The sequence below is a fragment of the Panthera leo genome, chromosome F2 (genome assembly GCF_018350215.1).
Source record: "Panthera leo isolate Ple1 chromosome F2, P.leo_Ple1_pat1.1, whole genome shotgun sequence".
NCBI classification, from domain to species: domain Eukaryota; kingdom Metazoa; phylum Chordata; class Mammalia; order Carnivora; family Felidae; genus Panthera; species Panthera leo.
Genome location: NC_056695.1, coordinates 17,875,802 through 17,893,565, shown reverse-complemented (window position 1 = coordinate 17,893,565; position 17,764 = coordinate 17,875,802). Strand labels below are relative to the sequence as shown.

Sequence of the window (17,764 nt, the reverse complement as noted above, 5' to 3'; positions counted from 1 at the left end):
ATTTGAGGGTGAATGAATAGTTCACTTTAGAAATGCAAAGGAATATTTTTTCCCCTGAAATAAGAGGGGGAAAAAATTATTGGTGTCAAGGAGCTTTATGGTAGGACAAGGGAGATTGAGGTAGCCTACCTACTTCTTAGTTGAGTTGCCTGACTTCTTAACTACGTAGAATGTGAAAGTCATTTGTTAAGGGAAAGTGGTGGGGGGAGGCAGTGGGAGAAGGTGTAATTAGGTACTGAGAGAAAATGGAATAAGCTTTGAGGGATTATCCATTTCTGATAGTCGTTATTAAATTTTTTTACTTCTTCCAGAGAATTCTTTGCTATTAAACATATATGTAAGATATATGTAATAAATAACACGTATTTAAAAGCTGCAATAGCATTTAGCACATAAATACATATATATTATACACATAATATATATATTAGGATAGTATATTTAGCATGTCTAACACTAGCATGTTAAAGCTCCAGAAAGGTCTACTGGGAAAACTAGTGTCTTATTTTGTGCAGCACAGAGCTTCCCAAATATATTTTATCAGTATCTTCATGTACCAGTTGTTAATTGCAAAACACGCTTTGAAATTATCCAGTTTAATCTATCTAGGATATTCTAATTTGGAGAGCAGAAAGCAGCTTTAGACTAGGGGCATGAGATACACTCCTTTCATTACTGAATCAATCAGAAATTGGGCATATATTACCATATATCTACAGAATTATAGCTACCACTTATTGTGAATCATTTATGTTCTTTATGTGTTGTGTGTGTGTAGGGTATGTGTGTTTTGGTGATTCCTCATTAACATTATTTTTGCTGCTGATGAAGAAACTGAGACAAAGAAAGATGAAATAAGTTATCCAGTTAAATGAGAAAGACACGATTGAAACATAGGTCTTTCCTATTTCAAAATCTACTCAGTATAGTATATTTCCCTTGCTTATAGTTCTCTTTTGATTGATAGCATGAAATGAGCAATTTCCTGCTAGTTATGGCCACAGACATGTATGTATTTCTTTCTTAAAATAACATAATTATATGTAGAGTAGCTACGAAACTTGGTATTATTTGTAATATCTGTTCTACCAGACATCATTTATTTCTGTTTATATTAATTAAAAGTATGATTATTCAGAGTGACATACTAAAAAATATTCAGGGGTATAGACCATTTTTTCCATATATGTGTTCCAAAGAATATGGAGTTATTAATAGCTATTCTAAAAAGGGGAAGAGGAGCTCATTGTAAAATAAATTTTGGAAACACTGCATATCATATATTCTCTTTGGAGAGCAAATTAAAGACTGTAATAAAGGAAGCTATTTCCCAGTATTTCTCTAACTTGCTTGATAATGGGATTTTTTTTTTTTTTGGAAGACACTGTCTTAACATCTTAAGGAATTAGCATTCATTAGAACCAAGTTTAGTAGATGATAATATAGACTAAAAGCAAGCTTCTGTTTTGGCACATCCCAGTTAGCCTTTCATCAGCTGAGTGTGTTTCATAGCTAGAGCTACTTAAGGATTGTATTTGGATGTATTCCAAATGCATACTTACTACTAAGTATACTAACCTTTAAATGGTGCCAATTCATACTATTTCACATTGCTTTCCTGCCATTGTTGCGTTTTAAATACTCTTTATGCCTTTTCAGTATACTTAAGTCAGATATATTTGCATGTTTTTTTATTCTTACCATTTTAGATATGGGAGAAAGGACGACTATAAATGCAAGTGCAGATGGCAACATTGGAACTATAGAGGATGGTAGCGACAGTGAAAATATCCAAGCAAATGGAATTCCAGGAACACCAATTTCTGTTGCATATACACCATCTTTACCTGATGACAGATTGTCTGTCTCTTCCAATGATACTCAGGTATAAATGGGGGGCAGCAGATGTCCTGTTAATCTTACACATTTATAGGCTACCAGCACTTTGTGGTGAATGTATCCAGTTGATAATGCTTGCTGATTACAGTTTGGGGAAATAAAGACTTAGTTTTTTCTCACTGATACAAATCAAAGCAGTTTATTCCCTAAGTATTGGGAGCTAAATTTCCAACTCTAAGCTGTGTTTCATATGTGTTCACATCTTCTCTTTGTACACCCCATTGAAATTACATTTAAAAAGAACATTTTTATCATATATTTGTAGGACAATTCTAGTATCACTGGATGAGGAAGAACTTTTAGAATAGAGAACTTCATCTTACTTTCATTCAGGGCTAAATGAAATCTGAACTATGGTAGTGATAAGGTTCTCCTGATCCCCCCTACCCTATATTTAGTGTGTTTTTATTCTTATCCTTTTAATTTTTTTTTTTTTTAATGTTTATTTACTTTTGAGAGAGAGAGAGAGAGAGACAGAGCATGAGTTGGGAGGAGCAGAGCGAGAGGGAAACACAGAATGTGAAGCAGGCTCCAGGCTCTGACCTGTCAGCACAGAGCCCAACGCAAGGCTCGAACCCATAAACTGTGAGATCATGACCTGAGCTGAAGTCGACACTTAACCAACTGAGCCACCCAGGCGCCCCTTCTTATCCTTTTAGATAAGGAAGTCCTAACCTGTATCATTGACCCGTATGTAGGGTTCAACTTTCTTGGCCTTGTTGACCTTCCTCAGTTAATAAGTTTTAAACATTGCCTTGACAGTTTCTGCTGTCTTATGTCTATCTGTGCAAAATAGCTAAAATAGGACAAAAACAGAAAACACCAAATGACAGGTAGTAAAAAGCATGGTTTAGGCAATGGATGAGGTGTCTTGTCAGGGCATGATGTGCTAGATTTTGTTAGTAATGGTATGAAATGGATAAATTTTGAAGAGTTTTTGGTAGCAAAGAGGGAATATTTTTAAATAATTTATTTTTTTAAGGTATTTATTGTTGGGGAGCTAGGGTGGTATGACAGATTAAAGAGAAGCAATGTGGCAAATTCTTCATCAGGTTTTTTTTCCAATAGAACCCCCTTGTATTACTGAACTGAATAGAATACATAGAAGGCTGAAATGATTTTACACTGTCAAATGTCTCTATTTACATGGTATATTAACTTGTTTAGGAATCTGGAAATTCTTCAGGACCTTCACCTGGTGCTAAGTTTTCCCACATTTTACAAAAGGATGCCTTTCTAGTATTCAGGTCATTGTGTAAACTGTCCATGAAACCACTGTCAGATGGACCACCCGATCCAAAGTAAGTCATTGGCCATTCTGCTTGACACATACAGTATTTAATCTTGAAAACTTACTTACTATAAGATAGTCTTTGGATTTTCTTATGTTCTTTTTGTCCTGTAGAACCCTGAAAAATGTATTTTAGGATTATTTTGCCTTTTTTAAAAATTTTTTTTAATGTTTATTTATTTTTGAGAGAGAGAGACAGCAAGCATGAGCAAGTGGGGGAGGGGCAGAGAGAGATGGAGACAGAATCTGAAGCTGGCTCCAGGCTCCGAGCTGTCAGCACAGAGCCCGACACGGGGCTTGAACTCAGAGACCATGAGATCATGACCTGAGCCGAAGTCAGACACTCAACCGACGGAGCCACCCAGGCGCCCCAGGATTATTTTGCCTTTTAAAAAATGTACTTGAAAAATAGTTCCAAAACTGCTAGATAACTTATACTATTTCCCAAAGTATACCAGCAACATTAGGGGATTGTGCTTGGTACATAATAGGTGCTCAATAAATATTGAATGATTGAAAGAATTCTTATTTCAATATTATAAATAACTTTGGAGTTAAAATAGCCCTGTTATATGTAGCCTCATGCTAGGTTTCTGAAAGCTACCAGTTGAAAGTTAAGAAAACTAAGAGAAATAAATTTTAAAATTCATAATGAAAGGTATTATGTATTCATTAAGGTCTGAAAAATGCCATGATACCTTTCTCTGTGGGGAGCAGGGAATACTTAGAGATAGGAGTCACTTGTCTGGTTCCTGTCGAATGTGTAAGTTTAAGCCATAGGAAAGTGCCATTTGTAAGTCATAAGTTGTCAAATATCTTTCATTTCCTGTGAGTCAAATGTAACTGATTCTTGCTTAAGACTGGGTTTGGACACTCTTAATGTTGCAGCATGATGTAATATAGCATGACAATTTTAGGAGAACTTTCTGGAGAAAGAAATCTTAAAGAAGGCCTGAGTGACTTTGAGAAAAGAATATTGAAATAGTGGAGAAATGTAAGCAATGCTACTTCATTTTTTAAAACTGTAGAGCATTTCAGTTTCTAAATGTCAACTGAGAAGAAAGACTAGAAGCGGTTACATTTGTTATATTTTCTATAGTTTTATTTTGTCACATTGTACTGATTCAGTGAGAAACGTCTTTTAAGCCCCAAAGCCAAAAGTTCTAAAATCATTTTAGGCCCAAATCCTGGGAGTCAGAGATATAACTTACTGATTTTTCTTTATTTTGAAAATATAAACTCTACAGAAAAAGGATTAAAGTTGTTCAGATTGCAATGTAAATTTGATTATACCCTATGTATGTTACAAAAATGTATTCAAAATTTTTTCAATTTTTTATTCTCACTATGAAAAGAAAAATAACCATCTCATTCTGAATTGTTAAAGACTTTAAGGAGGTAGTAACTTAAGAATTTGGTGTTATTGCTGAAGGCCATCTTTGCCTTGATTTGAAAATGTTATTAATCTTAAAAGTCTCAGATGTTTAGTTTTCCAAGTCAGATGTAAAAAAGTGTGATTTGAAAAACTATAAACAGAAAAGGGAGAATTCTTTAAAGTGCCCAAAATGAAAAGAACACAAAATAGATGAATTTTGAGGAGTACTATGGGGGAAGGGTATTCATTTAGCTCTGTAAAAAGAATATAGTTTTGGAGATCTGAAATCTTTAATATTACAAAGGATTCTTATAAGGAATAATGTAAATTATCCTTCTACTCTGTGGGTTCAAACCAAATATTAGGAAATTTTGAACATAGAAAAGACCTTGATCATCAGGGACATTAAACATTGGAATTGAATACTGAAGAAATTAAATTTTCTAAACTCTTCTTTTCTAAAGAATATATGGTTTTCTCTCTTGAATGATTTTTTTCTAAAATTAATGGCTTTTTGTAGTTATGTTTTTGTTTTGTTTTGTTTTTTTGTCTTTGCTTCTCTTGATACTTTGTGATGTTGCTAAGATGATGATCCAGGAAATGTTTGTTAAGCTTGATTCATAGTTTGAAACTACCCCATTAAAATCTGCAGACCTGAAATTTCTAGCATCTTTTGCCTATAAAAGTGTACTTTATTGTGTCATAAGACAATCATTTGGTCATTTCTTTATTAATTAATGCCTTATAGATAGTAGGTAGTTAATAAATGTTTAGATGATCCATGAGTTACATTGAGCACGTGCTAGGTACAAGGCATTTTGTTAGAGCTGGGGATACAAAAATAACTTATAACAGAAACTCATGTGTTAGAGAATAGTAGGCTGCAGGTTTTAATAACTATTGGAATTGAGCAAAAAAGATGGTAAATTAGCTAGACTAGGAAGTAGCCATAACATAAAAGCCTTGGAAGGCTTCAACATGAAGGGGAGATACTTCACCCATGCCATGTTTTCCTATAGCTATTTAAAATCTTCTCACTGTTTCTAACTTGATTTATTTAAGGTGTGTGTGTGTGTGTGTGTGTGATACTATATTTGCTGCACATACATAGATTCAGAGGCATAGCCATCTTGGAAAGTTGATATGTAATAATGAGCCATGATATTATTGGTTCCAGTTATTTCAAAGATGGTAATATTTGTGTGGTTCCCACTTACATGAAAGTAAATATTCCTTGTTAGAGTTTCTTAGGTCCTTGAATTACTCGGCACTTAAAAACTATAAAATTTTTAAAGTAGAAATCAGGAACAATTAAGTTTACTGTCTGGGGTGTGAATGCGACTGATAATAGCATTTGGAATAAAAAGAATTAGCTGCTAGAACGTTTAAGTGTGTTCTGCATTTGAAAAGTTGCCTGGGATCCAATCTTCCTCGTCTGTTGGACTTAAGATGCCTGCTTTAATGGGAGAGAAATTATATTTGTGAAATCTGATAATTATAATGCTAGATACTGAGTAGAATATGGCATGGTGTATTGTTCAGAGAAAAAAGTGAAAATTTAAGCTGAAAGGGTAGTTTTTTGCTTTTCATTATTTAAAATATTTGGAATAAATGGGTAAACTTTAAGAGATAAATGTTCTGAAAGCCTCTTTGTATTTCAAAAAAGAAAACAACTTAAGTGGTTATTGAAAAAGTAACCTTGAAGTAGTCCTGTAACTTGGTCATATAACCAAAACTTTTTTAGGATTTTTGAGTAGCATGCCTAGGAAAAAAGCACATTATATATGAAACTATTATATACTATGGAACTATTATATACTAAATATGGTACTTAATCTGAGAAGAGTTCGTGATATTTTCTAAAAAGTGAAATACACTTGTGAAAGAAAGGAAGAAGGAATAAATCTTTATTTTTCTTGTCTCGTGGAACAGTATGTTGATTTTAAATATGTGTGGATGATTGTTTTCCATTTAAAAAGTTTATGAAATTATGTGCTTCTTGACAACATAAGGGGAACTAACCCATTACTAATGGCGAAGTATTAGTATTATTCATATACTGTACTTTGTTTACATTGTAGACTTTTCTGTTCCTCTCTATTTAAAATTTGGTGAAATTATGTGGTACCAGGAAATATCTTTGGAACAGCTTTTAATACCATAACACTAAATTTGTCCATATACTTTGCCCTCTCTTTTACATTTTAGGTCTCATGAGTTACGATCCAAGATTCTTTCATTGCAGTTACTTCTATCCATTCTGCAGAATGCAGGACCTGTTTTCAGGACAAATGAAATGTTTATTAATGCTATTAAGCAGTATCTCTGTGTTGCACTCTCAAAAAATGGAGTCTCATCTGTTCCAGAGGTTTTTGAGCTTTCTCTTTCCATATTTCTTACTTTGTTGTCAAACTTCAAGACGCATCTGAAGATGCAAATTGAGGTATGTTCTGCATTTAGGCATTGTTAGGTATTTCGCTTGTTTCATGTTAAATCAGATTATTAATACCCTGGAAGGTTTTTCAGAACGTAAAATAATATTCGTGTATTGTTGTGAACAGTTAACCCTTAAACAATAGTGCTTTGAACTAAGTAGGCCCAGTTACATGTGAACTTTTTTCACTAAGTGCAGGTACAGTAGTGTAAATGTATTTTCTCTTCCTTATGATTCCCTCCTTCCCTCATTCTTCCTTTCCTATCTTTCCTTTCTTTCTGTCTTTTCTGTCTTGAGAGAGAGAGGGAGCGAGCGAACGAGCCAGGGATGTTCAGAGAGAATCCCAAGCAGGCTCCATATTGACACTGCATAGCCGAGTGCAGGAGTTAAACTCATGAACTGCAAGATCGTGACCTGAGCCAAGATCGAGTCAGATGCCTACTCCACTGAGCCACCCAGGCACCCCCCCCTTATTATTTTCTTTTTTCTTTGTTTTAAGTTTATGTATTTATTGAGAGGGAGAGAACGAGTGAGGGAAGGACAGAGAAAGGGGAACAGAGGATCCAAAGCAGGCTCTGTGCCAATAGCCAAGGTTGGAAGCTTAACCGACTGAGCCAACCAGGTGCCCCACCTCTTTACGATTTTCTTAGTAACATTTTCTTTTCACTAGTTTATTTGATTATAAGAATACAGTATATAATACATATATAATACAAAATATGTGTTAGTTGAATGTTTATGTTGTTGTAAGGCTTCTAGTCAACAGTAGGGTATTAGTAGTTAAGTTTTTGGGAGTTAAAGTTCTATGTGGATTTCAAGTATGTGGTGATCAGTGCCCCTGACCCTCACATTGTTCAAGAGTCAGCTATGCTGCTTTTTTTTCCATTTACCCATTTAACTAACGTGTACTTATGAAATACTAAGCACTGGGTAAACACTGAGAATACAAAATCAAATTAAGACACAGCTCCTGCCTTCAAGGAATTTATACTGGTTGAGTGATTCTAGTTGTCTTGAGTTAATTTGGCCCTCACAATAATTTTGCCATTGTGTATATGGCATGTAATAATAAATTTGGTTATCTTAAAAGAAAGTTGCAAAATATACTTTATATATATGGTTTTAAGCCATCGAAGTCTTGGGTACTTTAAAGAGGCTATTATTAGTAAGGATTATATTTTTAAGGTTGTATTTTAGGAATTTGACATTTTAATTTTTGCTTTGTATTATTTTTCTAATGTGTATATTTTATTTCTGAAGTTTTATCCCCGGGTCTGAATGGTCATGTGGTGCTAAAATATTTCCAGAGACTTGGTAGAACTAATAAATTAGGGAGTTTTCCAGCCATGGCTGCACATATAATGCAGGTGTATCAGTTCGTGATCTTTTGTTTTCACTTTCAAATAATTGAATATTTAAAAATGGTATTTATGTTTTACTGGACTTAATTGGTGCTTGTTTCCATTTACCAGTTGTTATTATATTGTCTTGGTTGGGACATTATACATTTTAGAAACCCTCGCTTTTATGCTAGTTAGCTTTCAACTATGTGTTTGATAGGCAGGTTACATTTTAATTGTTACAATTTTTTGAAACTGAAGTATAGTTGGCGCACAATGTTACATTTGTTTCAGGTGTACGACATAGTGATCTGACAACTCTGTATGGTGTACGACATAGTGATCTGACAACTCTGTACATTATGCTCTGCTCACCACAAGTGTAGCTGGCATCTGTCACCATACAATGCTATTAAAATGCCACTGACTATACTTTTCATTACCGTGATTTATCTATTCCATAACTAGAAGCCTGTATCCCCCAGTACCTTTTACTTATTTATAATTCTTATAAATTTTATATTTAGTCTTAACTAAAGATTGATAATTCATTAGCTCACAGAACAGATACATTATCATTTTCCCAGAGATTTGAGATGGTTAAAACAATCACACTTTATTACTAATCTACAGTATCTATTAAAATTCACATAGGATATTATGGGAATAAGACTGAATAAAGCCTTGATATTTTAAGTGAAAAGTTTTTATATTGGGGCCAAATTTTGGACAGGAAATAATTTCTGGTACATATATATTGCCAAATTTTAGTTTGTCTTATATCTGTTAAAATAACGGAAGGCATTTAACTAGGTAGGAGTAGTTGCTATTTTTTGATAGTTTTTTCCCATTATCTTCAGGAACTACAAATGAAGGAGATTAAAAAAAACCCAACTTTAGGAACTTTTGCTTCCATACTAACCCAAAAGTCTTTCATTTGATGATGAAGCATTTGGATTGCCATTAGATTATTTTGAAAGACTGTATTCATTTACTTAGAGATTTTTGAATGCAACTTTTTAAAGTACTGTTTAGACGACTGTGAAATATAAATTCATAGGGAACCAGATATCACAAAAATCATTTAAATTGGGATTACTATTTTTGTAGATTAAATGCAAATTAAATGCAGATTTATTCAATATATAAAAATTTTGGAAGCACAAATTTAAAAGGAAATACTACTAGTAAAAATTTCCTTTCTCCTCAGATGATAGATTCTCATTACAAAATTGTTTTAATACTGTTCTGTATATTTAAAGAGATTACATTTATTTTACTCTCCATTGTCCTTTATGGGGAGATTGAGGATCAGACAAGATAAATGTAAATCTGTTTTTGAAAATACTAAACATGCTCAAATGCTTGATAAGCTGTTTTCTAGTTGGAGAAAACAAAGCCAACATATGAAAACCTAAATTTGCAAAGCAGTGTTGAAATTGTTATTACATGAATATTCATTTTATGAGAATATACACTTCAGAGTTTCTGTAATGTGATTTTTCTATGGACATTAACTTACATGTTTATATCAGAAAATCAGAAAATAGTTTATGCACAACTTTTCAAGAAAATATCTATTTGCAGACAAAGTGTTTATGATAGTACTGTTACTCTACATACGTTATGTTATAGGTGCTCTTTAAATCTTTTTTTTTTTTGAGTTTGGTTTTTCTAGAGCCCCTGTTGATAAGCATGGTGTCTTAAATACAATTGAAGGCTGTTGCTTATTAGTACAGTTTGATAATCCATAGAGAGTAGCTAAAGTTTTCATTTTCCTCTTTCTCCGAATCTAGTGGTTTTATTTATTCCATAAATTGGAGAGTTCCAAACTTTTTTTTATGTATTTGTTTGTTGAATATAATTGACAATATTAGTATCAGGTGTACAACATAGTGATTCAGCATTTGTGTACATTGCAGGATGGTCACTGTAATAAATCTACCATCTATTACCTTACAAAGTTAATACAAAATTATAACTATATTCCCCATACTTGGTATTACATCCCCAAGACTTATTTTATAACTGAAAATTTATACCTCTTAATGCCCTGGACCTGTTTTGCACCTCCACATCTTCATCCCTCTGTCAGCCACCAGTCTGTTTTCTTTATCTAGGAGTCAGGGGCTTTGTTTCCTTTTGTTTGTTTTTTTGTTTTTTGGACTCCACATGTAAGTGAAATCATGCAGTATTTGTCTTTCTCTGTCTTATCTCATTTAGCATAATACCCACAAGATTCATCCATGTTGTTGCAGATAACAAGATTTGTTTTATATGACTGAGTAGTGTTCCATTGTACATAAATATCCTATCTTCCTTATCCATTCATCTACCAGTAGACTTGGAGATTGTTCCTGTATCTTGTCTATTGTAAATAATGCTGCAGTAAACATAGGGATCATCTATCTTTTCAAATTAGTGTTTTCATTTCTTTGTAGAGATATCCATTAGTGGAATTGATGGATTATATTGTAGCTCTACTTTTAATCTTTTGAAGAACCTCCATACTGTTTTCAATAGTAGCTGTGCTACATTGTAAACTGTACAAGAGTTCCCTTTTCTCTACATCCTTGCCAACACTTGTTATTTCTTATCTTTTGGATAATAGATGTTCTGATAGGTTTAAGGTGGTTTCTTGTTGTGGTTTTGATTTGCATTTCCCAGGTATATACATACATTTATATATTTATATGAATATGTATGTGTATATATGTATTTATATATATTTCATGTTTGCTTATTTTTGAGAAAATAAGCATGCTTTGAGACAAAGCATGAGTGGGAAAGGGGCAGAGAGAGAGGGAGACACAGAATCCGAAGCAGGCTTCTGGCTCTGAGTTGTCTACACAGAGCCTGATCCGCGGCTCGAACTCACTAACTGTGAGATCATGACCTGAGCTGAAGTTGGATGCTTAACCTACTGAACCACCCAGGTGCCCCTGCATTTCCCTGATTGAGCATCTTTTCATTGTGCCTGTTGGCCATCTGTATGTCTCCTTTGGAAAAATGTCTGTTTTTATCCTCTGCCCAGTTTTTAATTGGTTGGGTTTTTGTTTTGTTTTGTTTTGTTTTGTTTTTTGCTATTGAGTTGTGTAAGTTCTTTATATATGTTAGATATTAACCCCTTATTAAATATATGGTTTGCAAATGTCTTCTTCCATTCAATAATAGTGGTTTCTTCACTGTGCAGAAGCTGTTTAGTTTGATATAGTCCCATTTGTTTAATTTGTTTAATGCTTTTGTTTCCCTTGCCTTTAGAATCAGATCCAAAAAGACATCACCAAGATTGATGTCAAGAAGCTTACCACCTATGTTTTCTTCTAGGAGTTTTATGGTTAAAGGTCTTACCTTCAAGTCTTTAATCATTTTGAGTTAATTTTGCATATGATGTAAGATAGTGGTTCAATTTCATCATTTCGCATACAGCTGTCCAGTTTGCCCAACACCAGTGATTGAAGGGACTGATTACTGATTCAGTCTCCTTTCTAGTAATTGGTCTATTCAGATTTTCTATTTCTTCCTGATTCAGTCTTGGAAGATTGTGTGTTTCTAGGAATTTATCCATTTCCTCTAGTTGTCCCATTTGCTGGTATATAATTGTTCATAGTAGTCTTCTGTGATCTTTTTATATTGGTGTAATCAGTTGTAACCTACTGTTTCATTTCTGATTTCATTTGAGCCCTGTCTCTTTTTTTCTTGGTCAGTCTACCTGAAGGTTTGTCAATTTGTTTATCTTTTCAAAGAATCAGCTAATTGTTTATTGATCTTTTCTATTGTCTTTTTAGTCCATATTTATTATTTTTTACTCTGATCTTTACTATTTCCTTCCTTCTACTGAGTTTAGGTTCCATGTATTCTTCTTTTTCTGATTACCTAAGGTGTAAAGTTAAGCTGTTTAATTGAGATTTCTCTGGTTTCTTGAAGTAGGCTTTAGGCTTGTATTGCTGTGATTCCCCTCTTAGAACCACTTTTGCTGCATCATACAGAATTTGGGGTGTTGTATTTGTTTTCTTTTTACTTTAGGTAGTTATGACCCAGTTGATCAGTAATGTGTTGTTTAATCTCCACATATTTGTAGTTTTTCCATTTTTCTTCTTGTAATTTCTAATTTTAAACATTTGTGGTTGAAAAAGATGTTTGCTATGATTTCACTCTTCTTGAATTTTTGAGACTTGTTTTGTGGTTTGACATGTGATTTGTCCTGGAGAGTGTTCCACGTGCATTTAAGAAGAATGTGTATTCTGTTTTTGGATTCTGTATACAGTTAACCCTTGAACGAAACAGGGCTAGCGACACCTCCTGCATAGCAAAAAATCCACGTTAAATTTCTGACTACCCCAAAATTACCTACTAATAGCCTACTGTTGACTGGAAGCTTTACCGATAACATAAATAGTCAATTAACATACATTTTGTATGTTCTATGTAAGTATTTATTGGTTGCCTACTTTATGCCTTGCAGTGTGGACACAGTACTCAGCAAGAAAAACCCAGTCCCTCCTTCTTAAAAAGTTATGGTCTTACAGGAAATGGTGGTGACATTAAGGAAGTAATAGAAATGTATTGGATTTTGTGAAAGAAAAGCACATTTCTTTTGGGCTACCTCAGTTGGTACCTCACCCAATTAGGAGGGAGAAGATGTTAGTCACCTCATGTTATCAGTATGAATTTCTGGAGCACATAACCTTCACAAAGGTTAATATGTGACTTCTGGTGTTTTGTTTCGTTTTGTTTTGTTATCCCCTCTTAAATCAGTCATTTTTCCAAAATAAATTTGAATCTAAAAATTCTTTCTTAGCTCTTAAATCATAATTTGTTTAATTAGGTTGATTAACTTATTGTATTTGACATTATTTGGGGTAAAAAATACTGAAAAATAATTTGTTTACAGACAGTAGAGATTTCCACCATGAGAGTAATTATAATTTAAATTTACTTATTTTGAGAGAGAGAGTGCGGATGTGTGCGTAAGCAGGGGAGAGGCAGAGAGAGAATCCCAAGCAGGCTTTACACTGTGTGGAGCCTGAGGAAGAGTTGGAACTCACAAACTGTTAGATCGTAACCAGAGCTGAAATCAAGAGTTGGAGGCTTAATAGGTGACTGAGCCACCCAGGCGCCCCAAAAGAGTACTTATAAAAAAATACCATAGTGTAAGACATTATTTTTATTGTGTGGGTTAGAACATTAGGTACATTTAAATCTAGGAAAATTAAACACCTGGTACTATGATGTCTGTAAAACATAAATGATGAACAGAATATAATTTATACTCTTTGGGGGATTAAACAGTGAAGTATGAAACATTGGTTTTATAAATGTGTTCATGAAATTATCATGCAGAGGAGCTCCAGATCTTTGCAGATTTCTTTTGTAGTGGCTGTGTGATAGCAAACAAAATATTGTGAAGTGCAGTGCTCCTACTACAAGGACTACTCAAAAGGACTCCAGAGGAGCCTGGGTCATAATCTCTGCTCTATAGCTTTGGGATATTTAAAAAGTGATCATATATATGAATTATAAACAATATTTTAAACAGAAGTTTTTCCCTAATCACAGGTGTTCTTTAAAGAAATTTTCCTATACATTTTGGAAACTTCTACCAGCTCATTTGACCACAAATGGATGGTTATTCAGACATTGACAAGGATCTGTGCAGGTATTTGAAATTATCCTTCTTTATTATCTTTTCTTATTAAGAGATATTTACTATACTCCTATACCAGATGCTTCTTGTTAAACGTAATATATTATATTGTTACAGATGCTCAGAGTGTAGTGGATATTTATGTAAACTATGACTGTGACTTAAATGCAGCAAATATATTTGAAAGACTAGTAAATGATCTATCAAAAATTGCTCAAGGACGGGGCAGTCAAGAACTTGGTATGAGTAATGTTCAGGTAAGAACTTTAAAAGCACTTTCAAATTTAAACTTGGCCAAGGAAGAGCTATGTGTTTTCCTTTAAAGAGCTTTTTGTTTTATTCTTTTTATGAATTATTTCGTAGGAACTGAGCCTGAGGAAAAAAGGCTTAGAATGCTTAGTGTCGATTTTGAAGTGTATGGTTGAATGGAGTAAGGATCAGTATGTGAATCCCAACTCTCAGACAACTCTTGGTAAGGTGGCATTTTGAGTTATAATTCTTTGTCATTTCAAGTAAATGATACTTGCGAGAGGATAATTCCAGTTGCCATTAGACCAGTTTAGTGACCTCTTTGCTCATTTAGCTGATAAAGAAGCATTCTGTATGAGTTCAATATGAGCTTTAGAATTATGTATTTCCAACTTAGTTGTCCAAACTTTTTCTTTCTAAATCTTCCTTGAAATACTTTAAATACCACATTAAAGTGAAGAATATTTATGCAACTTAAGTAAAAGATAATTATAGAAGAAACCTATACAAGCCAAGATGTTTTAAGATTGATTTGTTCATCTGTGTTTGGCATTTACCCTTACTAGGAGAAAAACTCATGCTGCAGGTCTACCCTAGTATTACATCAGTCAGCAGTCCTTTGAGGGGAAACTATTCCTTCTGTGGCATGAGCTGAGAGCAGAAACGCAGTGGATACTTAGCACTGCAACTACAAAAAGAACTTTTAATGGTGCAAATTACACAGATACTAATTGCAGTGTGTTTTAGTATCAAAGTATATTGTCTGGGATGGCACCTAATTGTTTGTATTGCATAATTATCTAAGAAGCATTAAAATATCTTGCCTTACTTGACAATTTTTTTTTTAACCTTTTACATTTTTTTTCTTTGAAAGAATGATTTACTGTATCAGTCTTTCTACTTACAGGTCAGGAAAAACCCTTAGAACAAGAGACGAATGAAATCAAACACCCTGAGACAATAAACAGATACGGAAGTTTAAATTCCCTGGAGTCAACATCATCATCAGGAATAGGCAGCTACAGTACACAGATGTCTGGCACTGATAATCCAGAACAGTTTGAAGTCCTAAAGCAACAAAAAGAAATAATAGAACAAGGAATAGATTTGTGAGTGTCCAATTTTAAGGAGGAATGTTATTGAATATCCTTCTGCTAGTACAGTATCACCCTTTCCCTGGGTTTGTCTACATCTTCAGATTATTTCTGTTCCCTTCTCATTATCACCTTTCATTGACTAAAACTGGGCATAGTTCTCCTACATCCAAGACTTTTGGTGGCTCCTTATTCAGCTCTCCTTGTTTATTGTCGTCTAGCCCAACAGACCCTTATAGCGCACGTTAAATTAATTTTGCAGTGTATATTATATGCTGTTGATTAGTATATCATCTGTGTAGTTTTGCATTGTTCAATTAGTAGCTCAATTATAAAATCCCCATTATATTTCCTAAGCAGATGACAGGTCAAAAAATTTATAGTATGAGACTTCTAATCGCTAGCTAGCATTCTCCTTTATAGGTTTTATATTTTCTCCAGTTGAGTTACAAATTTGCTTTCTTTTTTTAAATTTATTTCTTTTGAGAGAGATAGAGAATGAGTGGGGGAGAGACAGAGAGAGAGAATCTCAAGCAGACTTCGTGCTGTCAGCATGGAGCCTGACATAGGGCTCAGTCCCATGAACTGCAAGATCACAATCTGAGCCGAAATCAAGAGTTGGACCCTAAACCGACTGAGCCACCCCGGCACCCCTACAAATGTGCTACTCTTGTTATTGATCCCTTGTTATCAATGTCATTTTTATATGTTGATTAGGTGATAACTTCCATTTCCAACCTGGCTACTCTACCAGACCCAGATCTTGGGAAGTCTGTTTTCCCACTAAGCTTTATGGCATAAGCCTGCTCCTGGACTGTTTCCTGTCTAAGTAGTACCATGCTGCTTTTATTCCCTGTAATTGCCCATCTCTTTCAAAGAGAAGCTGTGAGGAAAAATGAAGTTGCTGGCATTTCTCCATGAATCTAGCTACTTATAAACTGTTAAAAATTCCCGTGTACATTTACATGGTTTGCTCCTTCTACTGGAAAGCATTTCTTCCTAACTCTTAAGCAGTGCCTTTTGGTGAATGTTCAAGTTTCCATTTTTTTAATCATTAATATAAAAAAGTTGACAAAATGCATGCACATGTTTTGGTGATAAAATTATAAAATCTTGCAAAATTGCCTCAGGAAATAGCCACTAATACTTCACTCATTCCAGTTTTTCAGTCAATATTTATCAAAGTCCCATCTGTTCCTGACATTATGCAAGGTCCTAGGGAAACTTGATGAATGAAACAGACATGGCTTCTGAGGGACTCAAGGTCTAGTATGTATAATTAGACATTCATATTGAAATTCTGGTTACTCTGCAAACATATATTTGGTGTTTGGGACTGTGTGCCAAGAACCATGAAGGCACTGGGTCTTGTATTTAAGAGTACAGTGAATATAATATGAGCAAAATAGTTTTTTTTTTGAATAGTACTCTGTCCAGTCTATAATAGTAGACAAAGTGCTGCCAAGGTATGGTAGCTCTGTTTGTGGTACTTGGGAGTGAGAGGGAGTCGTGACAGGACTTCAGAGTGGTCTCCTTAGTCTCTACTGCTTTCAGCCCCTGGACTTGATCTCTGCTTCATACTTCTTTGAGAATGCTTTCATGTCACTGTGCTCCCATTACACTCTTCCATGACTGTTTGTGGCACCACTCTGTCCTGTTCCTCCTACCATTTTGACCCTTGTCATCTCAGTCTTGTTATGGGCTGTTTATCTCCTGAATACAGCTTAGCATTTCCAGAGTTCTGTCCCTCAGTTCTTTTCTTATTTTGTAATTTCTCCTAGGTGATCGTACTCTTTTTCATGATTCACTTTGTATGTGCTAGCGTGTCACTGCTCCCAACTATTACTTTTAACATAAATACCTCTACGGAAGTCCAGAATCATGTCTGTAATTACCTGTTGGACAACTCTGTTGGATACTGTTTAGCTTCTCACATTCAGTATTGTCCATCACCGAATTTATCAGTCTCCGTTCTCTCCATAATCAATTCCCTAATACATCTACCAAAAATATATTGGTAGATTAGATTGTCTAAAAGACAAACAGAAAACTACTGTTTCTGTATTTCTTATTTAGGCTAGTAACCCCAGCAGGCTACTAAATTTGTACGCTAGAATTCTGGGAGTTACTTAGATTTTCCCCTTGGATCTAATCTGTCATTAAATTCTGTTGATTCTACTTCCTAAGTATCTGTGCTATTTATCTCTTCTCTCCATCTCCCACAATTGTTCTCTCAAGTCAAACCATCACCATTTCTTGCCTTGACTAGTGCAGTCTTTTAATTGGCCTACCTTTCTTTGGTCTTATTTATTCTCTAGTCTTTTCTCACACTTAGCTAGAGTGATCTCTCTTGAATAAAAGTAAGCTTCTATTTCTCCCCACTTCTGCTTTTAGAGAATAAAGTCACAGTTTCTTATAATTGGATATAATACCCT

The 17,764-nt window shown here is 34.3% G+C and overlaps 1 protein-coding gene across 2 annotated transcripts in view; it reads left to right on the top strand.

Moving 5' to 3' along the window:
* Positions 1-17,764, top strand: part of ARFGEF1 (ADP ribosylation factor guanine nucleotide exchange factor 1) — a 148,659-nt gene that overhangs the window by 77,483 nt on the left and 53,412 nt on the right. For both annotated transcript variants that reach the window (XM_042923790.1, XM_042923791.1), the window contains 7 exons: positions 1,710-1,885; positions 3,067-3,200; positions 6,774-7,008; positions 13,899-13,998; positions 14,104-14,243; positions 14,350-14,458; positions 15,143-15,344. In XM_042923790.1, coding sequence (XP_042779724.1) covers positions 1,710-1,885; positions 3,067-3,200; positions 6,774-7,008; positions 13,899-13,998; positions 14,104-14,243; positions 14,350-14,458; positions 15,143-15,344 — 1,096 coding nt within the window. The remainder of the gene's footprint in view (positions 1-1,709; positions 1,886-3,066; positions 3,201-6,773; positions 7,009-13,898; positions 13,999-14,103; positions 14,244-14,349; positions 14,459-15,142; positions 15,345-17,764) is intronic.